Below are 17,657 nucleotides of genomic sequence, written 5' to 3'. Positions count from 1 at the left end.
AGAAACCTCGCTGTCGCAAAAAATAATAAACGGAAGTATCTACTTTTTGCCAGTATCGTTCTTGAGTCCCATTTTGCTAATTTGTATCAGTTTTTAAACTTACCTGTGCTTGAAAATCTTACAAGCAAAATGGCTATTTTGTGCTTAAATATTCATGCACATCAAAAATCTGATATGACTCTTAAAATGAAAAGACACAATTATGAAACCTGCAACACAAAAGCAGCACTGATGCACCAAAGTGCCACCGATGTTGACCACATGACAATCACATGATCCCCATGTGACAGCCATGAGACAAGACATGTGACGATCACATGACATTTTAAAATAGTTTTTAACATGCCTCAGCGTTCATCTCTGCCAGGGATGCCGTTTCCTGCTCCTCGGCTAATTCCTCCACCGTTTCCAAAGTCTTGAGTGAGCGGGCACAAGCAATGCAAGTGAGTTTACAGAAATGAAAGCCAAGATTATCATGCGGCAGCAAGTGTGGCGTGCTAGCTTGTTGGTGGGTGGGACCGACACACTCCAAAGTGCTGTGAACAACTGCAATCCAGACACACGGAAGGGTGCGCACTTCCGAACAGTGCTCAGACAGACAGACAGTGAAACTTCACTCAAATCACAGCAAGGTTTGGGAGCAACCTTCAGTTATCTGTCAAAGTTTGAAGTTTACAGGAGTACAAACGCTTGATGCACGGAGTACATTCCAGTGATCCCACATGCGGGTTCCTGTTGATGAACTGTGTGTGAATGTCAGAGACATACAAACCGTCTTCTATGACATGCATGAGGTAGTGGGCTAGGAATTCACATGTCAATGCCAAATCCACAGATGCCAACAGGAATAATGGGCATCTGTCTGTAAAGACTAGCACAGGAAGCCGAAATATCAAAATATAAAACAGAGACACGTCAGAAGTGAAACAGAATTTAGTACAGGGGATTATATTAGTCTAAGTAATACACTTGTGGAATAAAATGGCTGGACATTGCAGGAAGACGTTGTCATCTGCCAATGATTTGATTTCACAGTGGGGCAAAGTCACTCACTGAAATGTATCCCTAATGACCGATGTCTCCCCAATGTTGAAAATTTACCACAAAATGTCTCCCAACTGACCTATTTGGAAATATAATAATTACGACATCTGTAATTCGCTTTCCATGACGTTTCCAAGCACCATTATTATCCCTGCACATTGGGCTCACATCATCTGAACATTCCTGAAACCATCTCAGCTCCCTGGGGAGTATACTAGCCCAGTGCTGCCATTTCGGCGCAAACGGCTAAACATTACCGTGTCCGCCCTCACAGACACCCATTTACTCCTGGGTGGAGAGAGGCACATAGGGGTAAGGTGACTTGCCAAGGATTCCAATTCATGGGATTTCACATAAGAGGGTATTTTCACGTATGCAAACACTGAATCTCGGTTTTATCATTTAACAGCAAAGACTGGCATTGACATCTGTGATTGAGGGAAAAAAGCTCCTGTGATACGATTGGTGAAACTTTCTAGCACTGTGCTGTGCCAGTGATCCATTCGCTTTATTTCTCTCATCGTTTTTACCTCCAGGAGTTTCAAGCCAGCTCGGCTGATTTTTCTCTGACGAAAGTGAATGCGTCTCCGTCGCACCTTGTGCGGCGGCTGAGAGCACCAAACACACACACAGCAAAGAGCATGGGAGAAATTTGGGGTTAAAGCACTTTGGTTAGAGATGCTTTTTCAAATGAAGCTTGCTCAAACTGACTTTTCCTCGAGTGAAAAGCATGGCCATGAATGCAGTTATTGGATAAATCTGAGTTCTCTTGTCAGTGATGATGGAAGAAGGGACACAGCGGCTTCAGAAAAGCTGTCTAGTATCAATAGAGATTATGCATTACTGGCATCTCCATGGTGTCTCAGTGGCTGTTTTTGTTATTTTAATTTCATTACAATGAATGCACAAAAGGTTTACTCAAACATATCCAAGTAATACAAAACCATTGCTCAATGAGGACGTGTTAATGCGTAGCCTCCATTACATGTACATGTAATGTATAGAACAGCTGGCATCTTAAGTTATTACAAAGGGTCAATTCTGGATGCACTGCAACCAGGTGCTGGCATTTGTCTGCAGCTGGTAACAATTTTCACCAAATTGATCATGGCCATGCAATTTCACACGCTGAAAAGACAATTTTTTTTCTTTTCACACTTTCAAGGTGTGCATTCTCATCAGTTCACAACATCTTTTGAGACTGCCACAAAATGCAACATTTAACCTGGACAATGCTCCATGACAAGGACAATAATTTTGGCCAGAGAGGTAACTCTAGGCTCAACATATTCCAAGGCAGGTTATTGCACTGATCTGAAAAACAGGCTGCTGGTCATGTTTGAGGAGGAATTTGATTGCACACTTAGCCGTGGACGGCAAGATCGAGGGTTAGGGCTAAAAGTTAGGGTCTGTGAACAAACCTCGCTTCAAGTCACCTCGTGAGGTTTTGAATTCAGTCTCAGAAGTACTTGTGACTTGCACTCATCAATGCAAAGTAAATGATAACACACATCTTGCTATTAGGTTAGGTTACAAGATTTTTAAGCATGCCACGCATTAGCTGCAACACTGTGATTAGAATTTCTGTTAGATCACACTGGACTGCTATGGTTATGCCAATCTGTATTCCAATCGTATATTCTAGTCAGAAACGTTTCCATAATCAAACAATACATCCAGGGTTAATCGTGACATGAGACATGGCTAACCATAGCAATCGCTTTCCAATGCAAGTATTTTCAATACACAGCAGGGGTTTACGAAAAGGGAGGCTTTGCCTGGGTATTTACAGTGTAAGCTATGGCAAATCACAAAAGCACACCTTTGTATATCGCAAGTTAAATTTGCTAGAACGGCAACGTGAAGAATGTAGTACAAATCTTTTGCGAAAGCAACACTAAATGAGTGTAGCATAAAAAAATCATTTGTTGCACAGCTTGAAGGACAAACATGTAATTCAAACAGTTTGCTGTTGTTACGTTTACCAAAACCCAGCTCAGGTTTTTTTTTTTAGCTTTTTCCCCCCTTCCAAAGACAGGAAAAAAAGAGTTGCTCCCAAAATATGTTGTACAAATCAGATATTTTTCAGAATTTGAATTCCTGAATTTTTGTTTTCTTAAATTTGTCCTCCGGGCCTGCAAGACACCGTCTCCAATGTGGAGAACATAAACCCCGACTTATTGCGACAGACAACAGGTATTATGCTCTGATTGGAAAATATGCAAGATCCTTGGAGACAGCACATGATGCACTTAAAACTTTAAAAAGTTTGTCACGGCTGTTACGGTTTGTTTTTTGGGGGAGGGAGCTTTTTTGGGGGTAGGGGTGGCTCAGAGTACTCAACAGTAGACTGGTGGACCGTCAATGGTAGAAGGGTTAATTCTATTTTTGTTCAGGGGGGGGTTAAAGTACCTCACCTTGCCCCCCTCCATGAAATTATTAAAACTTAATCCCCTAGCGATTTGTCAGTTCATATGAGAACTTTCATTCATTTATTCTATTTAAAAACAATGAAAAGATGGGGAGTTTTAAGTCTACAAAACTATTATTCATAAAAAGGTTAAAAAAAGCATAGGAAAACTCTGGTTGGATGTGTAAAATGAATTGACAGGGGAACACAGATCTTTGTTTTTTTTGTTATCCTCCAAGAGTTATTTTGCATGTTTTCTCAATCAAAACACACATAAAACACGAAACACACATAACTGTAACACATCCACGAAACATAACCAACCCACATGTACAAGGGTTTTCAGCTGAATGGACAAGTGCCCTAAACATTCAGGTTTCACGTCCAGCAACTCAGACCTCGAAGCCTAAAAAAAAAATGGGTCGGGCCAACTGTTCATGTCTGCTCGTTGTATGGCCACCTTTTCAAAGACGTGCGCGGAGCATCTGCCAGAACAAACTCCGTGATTTCAAAGTCATTTCCATTTACAGGTTTTCACGTTTCAAGTTTCTGTACAAATCTGAATCAGCTGGTTGACAATTGGTGTCATTTTGCCTCCAATTTCCATTTTCAAATGTAATTTGACAGTAGCTTCGTCTGTAAATATTTCATGACGCTATAAATGCAAGCCAACAGTCTTCCCTCCTTGACAACAAACATGACTAAACTTCTGGCATTTCCAACTCAACATGAATCACCATTTTTTAAAAAGCTTTGGTTGGATATGCTTGGTTGGATATGCTTGGTTGGAGTTTTTTATCGGAACATCACACTTCCCGGGCATCACTAGTATTACGTCCGTTACAGACTCTTTTTTTTTTCTCAATCGAGTGCAACTACCAACAACAGACAGACACGCACACAGACAGGTACACACAAATTCTATAGTCCCTTCCCCCTGCTCTGTACCTCTGCCACCCCACCCTTCCCCCGGCGAGGGGAGGAGTCTGGGGGTCCCTGCTGCCGTGTGGTGGTGGGGGCGTCCTGTGTCTGGCTCAAGGTTGCCAGCAGCTCCTGTACGTGCTTGCTAAGTGTGGTCTGGGTGCAAGTTTGGTAATGGTTAATAGCGTAGCTTCTCACGGCTACCGACATTTCTTGCTGCACAGTGCCTGAGCCAAAGGGTTAATCCAGCCCTTATGATCAAACAAGATCCTTCAAAATCCATCGGTTTGGCAGTATTTGGAAGATTTTAAGAAAGGAGGGCCCAGTCACTTTTATTTTAACATGAGAGCTGCATTAGGACTGCAAGTACATGTGTTGAATTGGCTGCTCGATTAAGTGATCATTTATCTGGTTACATGTTTGTACTTGATTATTTGAATCCCCCTCCTGACAGTCACGACTTCCGTTCAGGAGGTAAAGGAATGTCTAACATCTTTTCACGCCGAAAGTCTTCAGCATGGACCATCTACAAAACTCTTTCCAAAAGGAGAAAGCGAGGTGAGCACAAAACAGGGTTTATGTGGTCGAAAGGTACTTGTAATGTACTTTAACAATGCCATCCAGCTGGCATAACAACTGGAAAAACAGTACACAGAAAAAGTTGTCTGATTAAATGAAAGTGCAATTCCATGAAAACTGGTGTGGCTGGTTGCCTGTACTGAGAGATTTAGGCGGATTCAGGAAAGTTCCCAACAAGAAAATGTTGAGTATGTTAAAAGATTCAGATTTGGAATGTTCTAGTGCAATCTTGGGGAGAGATTTTGAAAAATTGCATTATATACAAGCCTATCAATGCACAAAGTGCTGACGTAAAGGAAATGTAATTTTGAACAAAGGATTTGAACAAAGGATCGTGCTTGCAACACCAACAATGCAAATGGGCTCTTGTAGGGAAGGCTGGTCATTAATTCCAATGGCTCAAGTACTGTGAGTTTGTCTGCACTTTTTTTAGCAAGGGAAAGTCAGAAACTCTACAATATCAAACAGCAAATACTGGCTGAGGGAGAGGTCATCGATAGCAAGTGTTTGTTTTTCAGATGCAAAAGTCAAGCTTGTGAAGATATTAATGGAATGAGAAGACGAATTATGCTGTTTTCGGAAATGGAAGGGAATTTGGCTGCCACTGAAAGTTTGAAAATAAAGTGTTAACAGAACAAAATGTACAAGTCAAACGGTCATTCAGTACTAGGAAAGGAAATCTGAAGATTTGTAGTTTTCTATGCCATACACAACCATGCTTAGAATGGCATTTGAAGAAAACAGAGAAAACGAGGGGAATCTTGCCCTGTGTTCATGGTGGATAAACCCTTGTGCATGCGAAACGATGCACGTAACCATTGTTTGTAGCCACTGTTTGGCATGCCCGAGGGCTTATCCACTACGAACATAGAGCGAGGGTTCCCTTCGTTTTCTCTGTTTTTCTGAATGACGCAATCTACATTCAGAATTTGCATCTTGGCAAGAACAGATAAAAGCCCTTTTTAGCTTGTTAATGTTGAGCTCTGAAGACAAATGACACTGCATTTGATTTGGATGCTTCCGTATTTATTTGAACAGTCTAAAATCAGAGAAAAACATGCTTTCCTTAGAGGTGCTCTTTAACGGCAAGGAACAAGATCATTCATACTGGTACAAGACCAGGAGCCGAGTGCATCAGCAAAGACAACCAAGCAACTGTGGGGGAATATCCAGCTGAAGCATTATACAGATAAAAGAACAACTGGATGTCAAGGTGTTTTCCCACGATCCTCCAGGTTTTTAGATCATGTTAGCCCCAGAGGATTTCACATTGTTCTATCTGCATGCTACGCTCGCTCGTGGTAACAATACTGAGAGCATGATGTTAAAATCTTTGGAAAAAAGTGTCGGAGACTTTGGAGACAGACTGAATTAGATCCGTTAGACCTTAGTGTCTCTATGGAGACATTTAGGGAACTTAACCCTAACCTCCTAGGGTGTATGTAAAATTGTACTGAAATTGGACGATTTGGGACTGTTAGGGTTAATAGACGAGGATGGATGCTTAATACCTACCATTTCTCGGAGGAGCCACTTGTGTCTCTCCTTGTCCAGTTTGGTCTTACCGGCCGTCCCTGCTCCCTTGGTCACTTTGGCATAATTGCTGAAATTATAACGATAAAAGCGTTCAAGGCCGGGGCCACTTTCTGCTTACCAGTTAGCAGAGAAGTCTTGCTTCTTTCAGCAGAAAAATGTGCTGACCTCGAGCACTATTTCAGGGCGGGGCTTGGCCTGGTTGTGCTTACGGTTGCGCGTGGACAGACATTTCCACTGTTTTGTCAATACATTAAGCACATTTTTCCTCCAAGTTATGCGTGCCTATTACCGTGCATACTGCCTACGCTCTCCATGAAGTATGGGGAGCCTCTGTTAGCGTAAAACATTGTGCTTAGCAGCACCATGGAATTGGGCCCGGGTCTGAATCAACTCTCTACAGCTGGGAGTAAAGGCCACTTTATAACTGCTTCCATGATGTGCAATCAGATCTACACGCAGTTAATAGTTACCACTAAGTGCCAATGACTAATCGCCAAAGGATAATCATTTGATCTGCTGCACAGTTCAAGTGACTGAAGTGTTGGCAAGGTCGATGACCTAACTTTTCTTGATTGGGCCAGTGCGTGTGCGATCGTCACACATTGAATTTGCACCAGTTTGGGGCATATCAGGTGTACTTAACACAACAATGTCGCATGCTCACTTGATGAGCCACGGGGAATAAATTCTGAGATCATTTCAAAATTGTGGCCAAAATTACACTTTCATCGGCTGCTGGAAGATTAAGAAAAGACATTTTGGGGGTTTTGAAAATATACACCATTGTACATCGGTAGTTCTCACCCCAAACCATAATTAAAATTCTGTAGGGCTGTCTTGAGCAGTTTGGCCGGGTTGCCTTTCTCTTTGGAAATCTTCTCCAAAACTTCAGTTAGCCCTTCATCCTGGAGATGACAGAAAAATATCAACAAAAAATGACATGCTATCAAACAAACATTAATGTCCAGCCAAGCCCATGCATAAACCCAGGACTTTAATTTGTGATGAACAAAAATCAGTGGGAAATCATTCAGTTTGGTTTTAATTACAGTGGCACTGTGTTTTGAGCTTTCAAACTGATGAATGGGCTTCCAAAGGACACCAAGACTAACCCACCTGCCAAGGTATGAAATGCTGGAGTCGTTCTAGGCTTATGGCGGGGAAAACCACTGTGGAATCACAGCTCTCCTCCCCCCAACCCACTTTTCCCCCATCTCATCCTCGCGCATTTGTTGTTTCTGCGCCAAGCCTCCAGGAGCTTTTTGCGATGATGTCTGGCAATCATTTTGAACCCTCTTTTCTGAAAACTGGAAGTGCCGCTTTTTACCAAAAACCAATCATTATGAGACAAGTAAGCTACGCCCGAATAGTTCCCCCACTGACGTGCTCAATGCACGTCGGTCTGAACACACGTGGCCATGAACTTCAAATAACCACCACAACAAAACCCTACATCAGATTGGATTGAAACTTTGCACATGTACTTATGATGAGAGTCTTTTCATCTGAACCAAGTTTCTGAAGGACCGGCCATATGCGACAGCCAGGTTCCTTGGGGGCAGAATCCACCTCCCCTGACTGTGAGCCGGTCCAAAAAAGACTGGCTCTGTTAATAGGGTCAACGCACAGGGCAACACCGATATTCTTTACCAGTTTGTCGGCAATCTGGAGCAGGATGTTCATGTTGTAGAGCCGGCGGCGGTGCTCCTCCGTGGTGAACTTGAGGTACAGGCAGGGCTTGTTCTCCCCCAGGGGCAGGTAGTAGTAGGTCTTGTCCTGGCTGAGGGGCTGGATCGGCGGGAAGGTGGACAGGCTCTGCTCCGTCTCCTCGGTGGCAGGGAGGAGCTGGGCCTCCTCCTCGTCCGAGTCCATGGCCACCCGAGCGTGGAGGTTGCGCCCGTCCAGCTGGTTGCCACAGTTAGCTTCAACAAAAAAAATCGATTGCTCCTTTATCCCTTGCAAGAGCAATACGTCTTTCACTAGAAGATTTTTATCAGAAAGCGCAGAGCTGGACTTCGTCTTCCCCTCTTTTTTCCCCAGTTGGACGTAGCATGCACAGTCTGCATATCTATTTTCCATCCCCTCCCCCCAAAAATGCTTGCTGACTAGTCACCTAAAAAGTACAAATAAAGAATGTCTGATGACCTACATCAACGGCATAATCTTGTATGCTCTTCGTACTTCCACTTGGCTTTCGTGAAACATTTGGCTAATACCAAAGCACCTGTTTGACTTCCTTTTTTAATCAGAGACAACATGAAGCGAGTGAAATTCAACACCAAAAATCTTTGCCATTTTCAGTCTTTGACCCATTGCACATGAAGCTCCGTGTACTAAGGTCACGTAAACTTTGATAGGAAGTGCCAAAGTTCTTCACTTGTAGCATACAAACCCGAAGTATCGCCACAACTATTTGAAGATATGATTAGCAGACTTTAAGATTCCTTATCTAGCGTGGCACACTTACATGATAAACGTCTGATCGTAAATTCACCCCCTGAAGCCGTATAATAAACGAGGCAGCCAAACATTTCCATGACATTGCTACCGATCATTTAAGCTGGGCATTTCTCTTTAGCATCCAGATATCATGCTACACAACTTTAAAATGGCTCGTGATCAAGTAGTTTATGATGTTTAGCCTTGTGCTATGGGCTGATGTCTGCATCTTCCAAGAATGAAGCCCAGAGCTCGTTACTTCCAGCATTTTACTCATTTCAATTCTTATTTATGTTTAATACAGAAAGCAACTAGGAAAATGCGGACAGCTTTCCTCACCAATTGAGAACTCAAAGGTTACTGGCTTGTCTGCTGCCGACTTCTCAATCATGTTGGCCTCAAAAACAGTGGCAAAGAAGAAGAAATCGTCCTTCCTGCCAGCCGCACCCTGAGAAACAAAAATTACCAATTCAATACCTAATCTGTTGCTCGAAAAAGGCAAATTAGCAACATTTCAGCCTACAAGCAAAAGGTTCTATGCCTAAGAGGCACGCTAGTGCTGCTGCAGCTGGTTGTGCTCTATGGCCACATTTTGCTTCAGCCTTGTGCACATTCCAACGAAAATTAACGACAAATGTTTTCTGCACGTACGCGCAAACTGGTGCCTGTACAGGCTTGTTCTCGTGTGTTGCTCGTAACAGCCATGGGTCCTTGAGAACACTGTATGACAAATGCTGCGGTGCACCCATTATAAATTCCATTCTTTGGAGGTCTCTGCATGCTCAGTTACGAACTGGTCACAGGCAGTTTGCACACTTTATAAAACAGAAACCAGCAAGCATGCTCCACAACTGGAGCGTAATATGTGAACAAAGAGCAGGCTCATTTCTGTGTAAAACATAGCACCCAAAAGGTAACACTTATTAATGACCTGCTACCCAATGAAAACTGGCATTCTAGTCTAGATCAGACTTATTTCCTGGGGGCTGACTGAGGGAACAAGAATAAAGCAGAAAACGCTGGTACAGGGATTCTCAGAATAACGTTAATAAATCAGAGCAACTCTTCAGGGCTTGTAACAGCCAGCAAGGAATGAGTTCTCTCACAAACGGCCACGATGGTGTGATTTTTTTCATTTAGGTCGACTTCCAAGATTCCTCTTTCTCTCTGTCTCAGGCTTCATCCTGGTATTCAGCCAGCATTTTGAAGTTGTCGGTTCAACAATCAGTAGTTTACTGCCAACAAAGTGCCACAATGCACATGACCCAAATATTGAAGTATTTCTACTCAATTTGAACAATGCCAGCCTAACAGCGGGTACTGATTTCAAAGACGGGGACAAAGCAGGGTACTGGCAAAAGATACCTATATCATGGCCAAAAATGTAATAAATCGAAATGACTAATCTTCTAAAATCCCACTTTTTGGGATAAAAATTCTTGAGATCTCCAGAGATTGTAAGAAGTCACTTGATTTCACTCAGCGCTCAGGTCCAATTTTCTTAAGTTGAAGTCCCCACCTCCGAGATGGGCAGGGTGGGCTCCACGTCGACCCTGATGCCCCCGGACTCCAGCGCGCTGTCCTGCACCTCCGTCTTCAGCGACATGAGGAGCCGGCCGCGGAACTGGCAGCCTTCGCCAAAGCCCTCGTTCAGCTTGCGGGTCTTGTCCACCGTGTTGTACTCCCGCTTGGAGCCATAGAGGTTGATCCAGCTGGGCCCAAAGGTCGGCAGGAAGCCTTCCCACGGAAAACAGAGGGGAAGGGCCATCAAAATCAATTCTGGTGGTTACATGTACATATATGGGTAATTCCAGAAATTAGGGGTCCATTTTTTTTCGTGTCTCGTCACATCTGACATATGATTTTGTAAGTTCAAACCACATTTTTTAATTTCCAAGAGTGATTAATTAATGCAAATTACCTGCCAAATAGTAACAGTTTGAAATCAATTCCGATGATATTTCCATGTCAAATAACAAAGGTCAGATGTAACAGCAACACAAAAATGTCACACTTTTGGACCCCTAATTTCTGGAATTATCCATATATTCTGGGATAATAATGCTGTGAACGGCCTGGATGTGATATCCCTACAAAAATGGAAAGGTGTTTGGGGTGGATGTGATATCAAACCTAGAACGTGAATTTTGGCAGGCATTATCGAACATCACATTTGAGCCAGAAATCACATCCGGGATTATGGTTGTTATAATGTAACTCATGATGTGATGTTAGACCTTCCGGGATGTGAGTTTGGTGGTGTGAATGTGACGCCAGATAATCCTTACCCAAAAATCCCATCCAGGTGAGTCGCCTTTCCACTTTTTGTTGGGAAGTCACATCCGGTCAGTTCACAGTGTATTCATAATATGATAGGTATGTAGTGCACTGCAGAACCCAGCAGACTTTCAATCAAAGATCGTATAGCGCCGAAGGCCCAAGACGGATAACTCTGCCCAAAAGATGTAATTATCATGGGCGCCATTTCAGCAAGCAATACGCCTGCGCAGTTTACGGTAATGCTTCGGCACAGGCTCACCAGGTGCACGTGCCTGCCGCGGCACCTGCGCCTGTGCATTAATGTGCATTGCGCAGGCGTATCGCTTGCTCAAATGGCGCCCATGCGATTACAACGTTATACGTGCATTCACGGTGAAGTTCGCCATCTTGCGCCGCTTCGTGGCACTGTATGATCTTTGCTTTCAATGAACGTCCTGCCACCTTGTTCCTCCTTGGGCTTAGAAACAATCCTACATCTCAATCCACGTAGAGTATACAGCCATCGATGCAACCATTTCAGGTGCTGCCAGCTTCATCGAGCACAGTAACTCTTTTTCACTTATTTTTGTGAGAACACAGGAGTATTCTTTTTTCTTGTTTCATGACAAATGGCATTTAAACCAACTCCCCCTTGTTTTCTTTGATGCAATCCTGTTTCCATCCTGTTATGCTGAATACACGAGAGTTTTTTTTTTCAGAGACCCTCAGCTGTTTCAAGGCCATTTGGGGGGACTCAGAATGATTAACACACACACAAAGGGACTGAATATTTTCTGACCACTTTTGAGGACTCAGATTTTGTTTTCAAAGGGTCTGGACTGTTTTCTGGCAGGTTATTTGATGATATTTTATCTGGGACAGGTTTTGGCTGTTTTCTGTCTGTTCTTTTAAGCAGGACTTCACTACCCAGACTGTGTTCTGGATTAACATATTTGCGGATATACCATAATTGTCATGGCACAGCACCTCACGTGAGTTCTTAAGCTAGACACGCGCATACAGTTGACATATCACGACAATGCGTTGGTGGGAGAGGCATGTAACACACCCATGCCACCTGTACACCAGCACTGTGCCACAGCAGTATAGCTTCTAGCTCTCCTTGACAAATGAAACTTTCGCTTCCCTTTAACCCTCACTGTCCTAATAACAATATGGGCCCTTAAGCACCACTGGCTATCCGCCCCAAGCTGAAGTGCACCCCCAACCGGCCAAAAAAAGACAGGTGGTTACAAGCCGGTTCTTGCACACATTCTGCGTGTACGCGAAGACCATGCATGCCGGAGTAAATAAGTTACGCGTACTCAGCGTGCTCCGCATCAAACACGCATAGACTTGCACGCCTCATGGCACGCCTATGTGGTGAGTATCAAAACAAACCACACCCTCTTTTACTGTTCCGCTCGCAGCAGATAGGCAGAAAACTGCTCTTCTTCTCGCCACTTACCGTCGTTGCCCTCGTAGGAGATCTTGGTCATGTCGATGAAGTGAGTGCCCACGACGTCGTCCAACACCGAGTCTTTGTCCCGCAGCTGGATTTTCATGCGGGAGCACAGCGGCGGGAACATCTCGCTGAAGACGATCTGCTCGTTCCACTTGGGCTCGTAGCAGTGCTTCTTGACGGAGGTCTTGGCCTGCAGCCAAAACAACACATATTACTCCTATAGAGGTTTTCAGTCACATGATTTTTGACGGTCAGCGTTCAATTTACACGGGTGTGCAGGGAAACATGTGGGCCTTCAAAGTCTTTCAACATATTGGCGTATGTGAAACTGCCAAAAGAATACACACACATGAATGCCTCCACCGACATGGTACACTTCCTGAAATGTCTTTGCCTATCATGTTACGTCACGTGAAAAACCTCTTAAACCTTAGTTTTTTCTGTCAGATGTATTTAGTTATGAATTCATTCACACCATGTGCTTTTATGGTAGGGAAATAAATACGAGTTTGAGCTTGGTTGGTGTTAAATGTGTAAGACTGGTATCTTGGATGTCCATATACAGTCTAGAAATGAATACTGTCGCGCATTCACTGAATGAACTAGCTTGCATGTAAAAAAGTTTGATTTTGACCAAAAAACCTAGAGTTTGACACACACAGAGTGTTTCTGGTTAAAACTTAATCAAGAAAGCACTCACCGTTTGTCCAGCAAAACTGACTAGGACATATGGATCCACCAGGTCATTCAGGGCGCCGGTGAACGCCTTCTTGACGTTGGCCAGGAGCCCCGAATTCATGATAGGCAGACCCTCGGCCTTGAAAATGCGGACGGTGTATGTAGCCCGCTGCCTGACCCGGGGGATGTTCTCCGGCAGGAGAAGGTTCCTGAAAACAACAAAGTACAACTTTTTTTATATGATGGGCACCCTTAACCCAAACCTTCCCTAACCACACAGAATTGAACACCAAAAAGTGTGTGACTTTGTGACACTGGGTACTGTACCCCTAAACTGCTTGTGCTTTCACATGGGTTCAGGCATACCCAAAATAAACAGAGTCCAACAGTTTTTGTACACAGTTTACCATATGGTGTTGGAATTTATGTGAATGGGTATGGTTCCTAGTAAATCACTCTGGGGAGTTAGGGTTAAGGAGAACCCCCTCTCTGGAAAAGTCCGACATCTTCTACCAACAAGTTCAAGTTGTTGAACAGTGCTTCAATCAATTTCTGTTTTCCACCTGAGGTACACAATCAGTGCATCGGGGTACATTGTCGGATTATAGGCATACTTACGCTTCTACATCATCATCCTTCTCGGTGGCCTTCTTGGGAGGTTTGACGCTGTCTCCTTTGGACAGGCAGACAACATCCACCTTCAGGTAGCCCTTGACGCCTCCGTTAATGTCATGCAGATCGGTCAGGATGGCCCACTTCCGGTAGAAGCCATGGTCTGCCAAACAGGTTATCAACCAGTACTGATGAGAATGGCTTAGATTTTTTATTTCACTCACAGCAAACTTGTCCTAGCTATAAAGTCTGTGTGACATAAGCATGTACCTGTAGTAAAGTCTATAATCACGGAAGTTTTAAACAACTTTCTGTCTACTTATGTTGCATCACTCTGGAGCACTGAAAATGGGAACCAGACTAGCGTATCGTGAATGGATGCAAGGCTGCCTCCAAATCTCTTGTCTAGAGCTAGGTCTAGGTCTTCACTCCATTGGAAATGCATGGAGACGCACAGACAATAGACCTAGCCGTGGCTCCAGAAGCCCGTTTTGGACACGGCCCTAAGACTCTAATTGAAAAATCCTCCAGCGGTATGAATCTACCAGAAGCAGAAATAAAAAATCTCTGGAAAGTAGACACATTATGATCTGATTGAGAAAGTAAAGAAAATCCCTTAGCTGTGGTCAAAACACACTTGGGTTTATTAACTGACAGCTGGTAACTATTCAACAGCCTCTGTCCCCTTAACACTGAAAACATGTGTCAAGCATAACTTGCGCATGCTTACATTCACCAGCCATTTTTCCGACAGGCTGGCTTCCCCAAAAGCATGATATTCAGATTGTTGTTAACCCTGATCTAGGCGAAATCCCTGCAGCTTCCTGATACTAATCAATTGTGTAAATATTTAATACATAATTAGTCAAATGCTCTTACCTGGTGCACGGTACACTGTGCCGACATCAAACTTGAACGCTCCAATCACAGTCCCTGATCTAAGCAGATTACGCGAGTGCATCGCCTACCAACAATAACAAGAAAAATGTAAGCTCCACGGTGCAAATATTTATTAAACGTTTTCCTATTCCAGTCACAGGTAGGTAACCAAACCAGGATATGACCCGGTTCAGTCTCAAGAAACTACATATTTTAGACTGCATGGCCAACAAAACAATGTGCCTTAAACTCAATCCTAAAATCAAACCCCCACGGATACATTTTCCTGAATACTGTCACAAAAGTTCTTGTGGACGGGAAAAAAAACTTTTGATTGGTGTACTCACTGTATAAAACAAAAGGAGTTTTAGCTGAAAAGATGAAGGTCGGTTTTCACGTTCTGAGTGAGATCATTTAAAAAACCGATTTTGTCAAGTAAGGGCATGATAGATGACCCTGAAGGAAAATGAGGAAAAAGTTCCCCGTTGATACCCCAAAGTATGATGATATACAATGTACGTGTAACGGTAAAATACAGAGTGCTGATTGGAAAAATCATAGGAAATGATTGGACAATCTTCAATCACTTAAGAGAGGAAAAATATTACAGTTGTGTCATGATTTGTTTACAACGCACAGATATGGGGGAAAAATTGAGTGTGCATGTATACATAGATGCACAATGACCACGCACTGAATAGGAGTTTACTGTCTTCCCTCCGTGTTTCAATTTTCTCCACAATTTGAAGGTGTTGAAACAGTGCATCCTTCACATTGTCTGCCATGGCGGGCCAGGGATAAAAACTGCCTTCCATAAAGTCTGAACTGAGCCAAGTTGGCTCATCAGGCCGGTGTTTATCAATAACGACTGATATTTCTATTCCCCTCTGGATGGGGATGCCGGTCCATCGCAGGTTGCCTCCCCAGCTAATGCTGGTACCCATTTATACTCCTGGGTGGAGAGGGGCAAGCAGGGGTGAAGTGGCTTGCCAAGGGCCACAACATACTGCCAGCAGCTGGATTCGAACCTCCAACCCTGTGATTGGAAGCCACTGACCCTAACCAATTGGCCACATGCCCCCCTGCCCCCTTCCATAACCTGCCTTCTAAATGGTTTTTCACACTGGCTGTCATCATGAGATCCGTTTGGATTTCAGTACGCTGAACTATATTTCAAAGGAGGAAAGACAAACAGAGAGGTCTTTTTGTTAACTTACAGAGATTTTGATGATCTTATCAAATACCATCTGCCGGGGATCATGGAAGTCAAACACAAACAGCTGCAAGAGAAGAAAAAAAATCATCCACTAAATACAAAGACACACGACGGCACTTTCTCAATAAATTAATTACCCCTGCAAGCAGCCACACCCACAAAATTACACCAAGTTTCCATGTGGATAATAAAAACATCCAGGCCATTTCCTGGTCATGTCTGTAGCTCAGTGCCACAATGAACCTGTACGGCTGTTTCATGGTTGCTAATACACCCATGAGGTCCCCTCTCTGTCTACAATTCATTTGGTGCTGTGAAAGTACAGTAATACCAGTCACAACCCAAACAGCCGCGACCTGTCGGCACATGTCCATCAACAAAGAGATCCACTCAGAGGCCATTTGGCACTCCTGGGAATACCAGTCTTTCAACAGGCTTTCAGGGCTAGGTTAAAGGACTTGGCAGTCTTCAAGCACATTAGTAACTTGAGGATTACAAACATTTTCTGCTTAATTAAAAAAAAAAGGGTTATTCAAAAAATGCAAAAAGTGGGATGCGATTTTATCCACGCCGGTTACATAAGGGGTATTTACACATTAAACTAAAGTGTGAAATCCATTAATAATGAAGCCGATTAAATAGAGTCCCTTTTATTTCCAACAGAGCTGAAATATGACCAGACCAACACAGCAAAGTCTTAAAGGGTAGGTTTTAGTTTTACAAGTTGCTGGTACTATCAATTATTTTGAGTTTCACTTTCAACCTGCTAACATCAATCATGGAACCCCATTACGCCCTTATGCACGTACATGTATATAGCAATTCCTGATGCAGTCAACACAATAGATCAGAGCTCTCTCATTGGCCGCCATCTTTGTAACTGCGTATACAACAGGTGCATGTGCGGGCAGAGTGCAAAATGTTCTCGGCGTGCGCACATGCTTGATCCAAATATCTTTGAAATAAGATGCGCATCACAAAACACTGCAGTCTAAAATGTACCTCTGTTTTATGGGATATTCATGGACAGAACACATGAACGGTCATACCTCATTGTAAAATGGGCAGTTTGTGGACTGCTTGACACTGGTAAATTTCTTCTTGTCTCCCACTTCGATGCAGACGACGGGATCAATGTCCAGGCCAGCCAGCTGACGGGCCTCATGAATGGTCACAGATATCTGAACATGTGGCAAATCAGAAATCCAGGAGAATGTACATGTAAGTGTGGGGCTCTGGTGAATTAGAAGCGATTAATCCAACAAAAAAACTGCAACCATAGGAAACTGAATGCCTGGATAAACCCATGTCTGATTGGTAGGTCATATTGGTCATGTGCTATTGAATTATTCATCGCAATTATGCACATCAGGCCTAATTACTGCACAGAGTTCCATTCATAAAACAGAAGTAAATGGAAGTTCCATTGGTGACTCATAAAGTCAGAAAGGCACTTTAATTCACATTAAGCAGGGATTATGTGTTGTTTTACAGTACATCATGGATTTTTCTTGCATTGGAAAGAACAACATAATTCCATTCAGTGACTAGATGACAGTGACAGTATCGTCATCATATCAATATCAATGCAAAAAAAAATACACCTTGAAAAAATACAT

The 17,657-nt window shown here is 43.3% G+C and overlaps 1 protein-coding gene across 10 annotated transcripts in view; it reads right to left on the bottom strand.

The window, feature by feature from the left end:
- otof (otoferlin) overlaps positions 1–17,657 on the bottom strand; it is a 93,927-nt gene that overhangs the window by 60,115 nt on the left and 16,155 nt on the right. For 7 of the 10 annotated variants that reach the window (XM_087148346.1, XM_087148352.1, XM_087148347.1 and 4 more), the window contains exons 8-20: positions 17,088–17,219; positions 16,040–16,102; positions 14,823–14,907; positions 13,950–14,106; positions 13,354–13,540; positions 12,657–12,843; positions 10,449–10,666; positions 9,269–9,377; positions 8,141–8,412; positions 7,295–7,395; positions 6,470–6,557; positions 4,403–4,531; positions 1,575–1,652 (exon numbers count right to left, since the gene is read on the bottom strand). In XM_087148346.1, coding sequence (XP_087004472.1) covers positions 1,575–1,652; positions 4,403–4,531; positions 6,470–6,557; positions 7,295–7,395; positions 8,141–8,412; positions 9,269–9,377; positions 10,449–10,666; positions 12,657–12,843; positions 13,354–13,540; positions 13,950–14,106; positions 14,823–14,907; positions 16,040–16,102; positions 17,088–17,219 — 1,806 coding nt within the window. The remainder of the gene's footprint in view (positions 1–1,574; positions 1,653–4,402; positions 4,532–6,469; positions 6,558–7,294; positions 7,396–8,140; positions 8,413–9,268; positions 9,378–10,448; positions 10,667–12,656; positions 12,844–13,353; positions 13,541–13,949; positions 14,107–14,822; positions 14,908–16,039; positions 16,103–17,087; positions 17,220–17,657) is intronic. The other 3 variants (XM_087148355.1, XM_087148354.1, XM_087148353.1) reach the window with 2 other exon arrangements.

This window comes from Acanthaster planci, linkage group LG18 (assembly GCF_054643075.1).
Source record: "Acanthaster planci isolate LZ-2023a linkage group LG18, COTS_SCS, whole genome shotgun sequence".
NCBI lineage: Eukaryota > Metazoa > Echinodermata > Asteroidea > Valvatida > Acanthasteridae > Acanthaster > Acanthaster planci.
The sequence above is the reverse complement of the archived record's forward strand: the minus strand, read 5'-3'. Positions and strand labels throughout refer to the sequence as shown.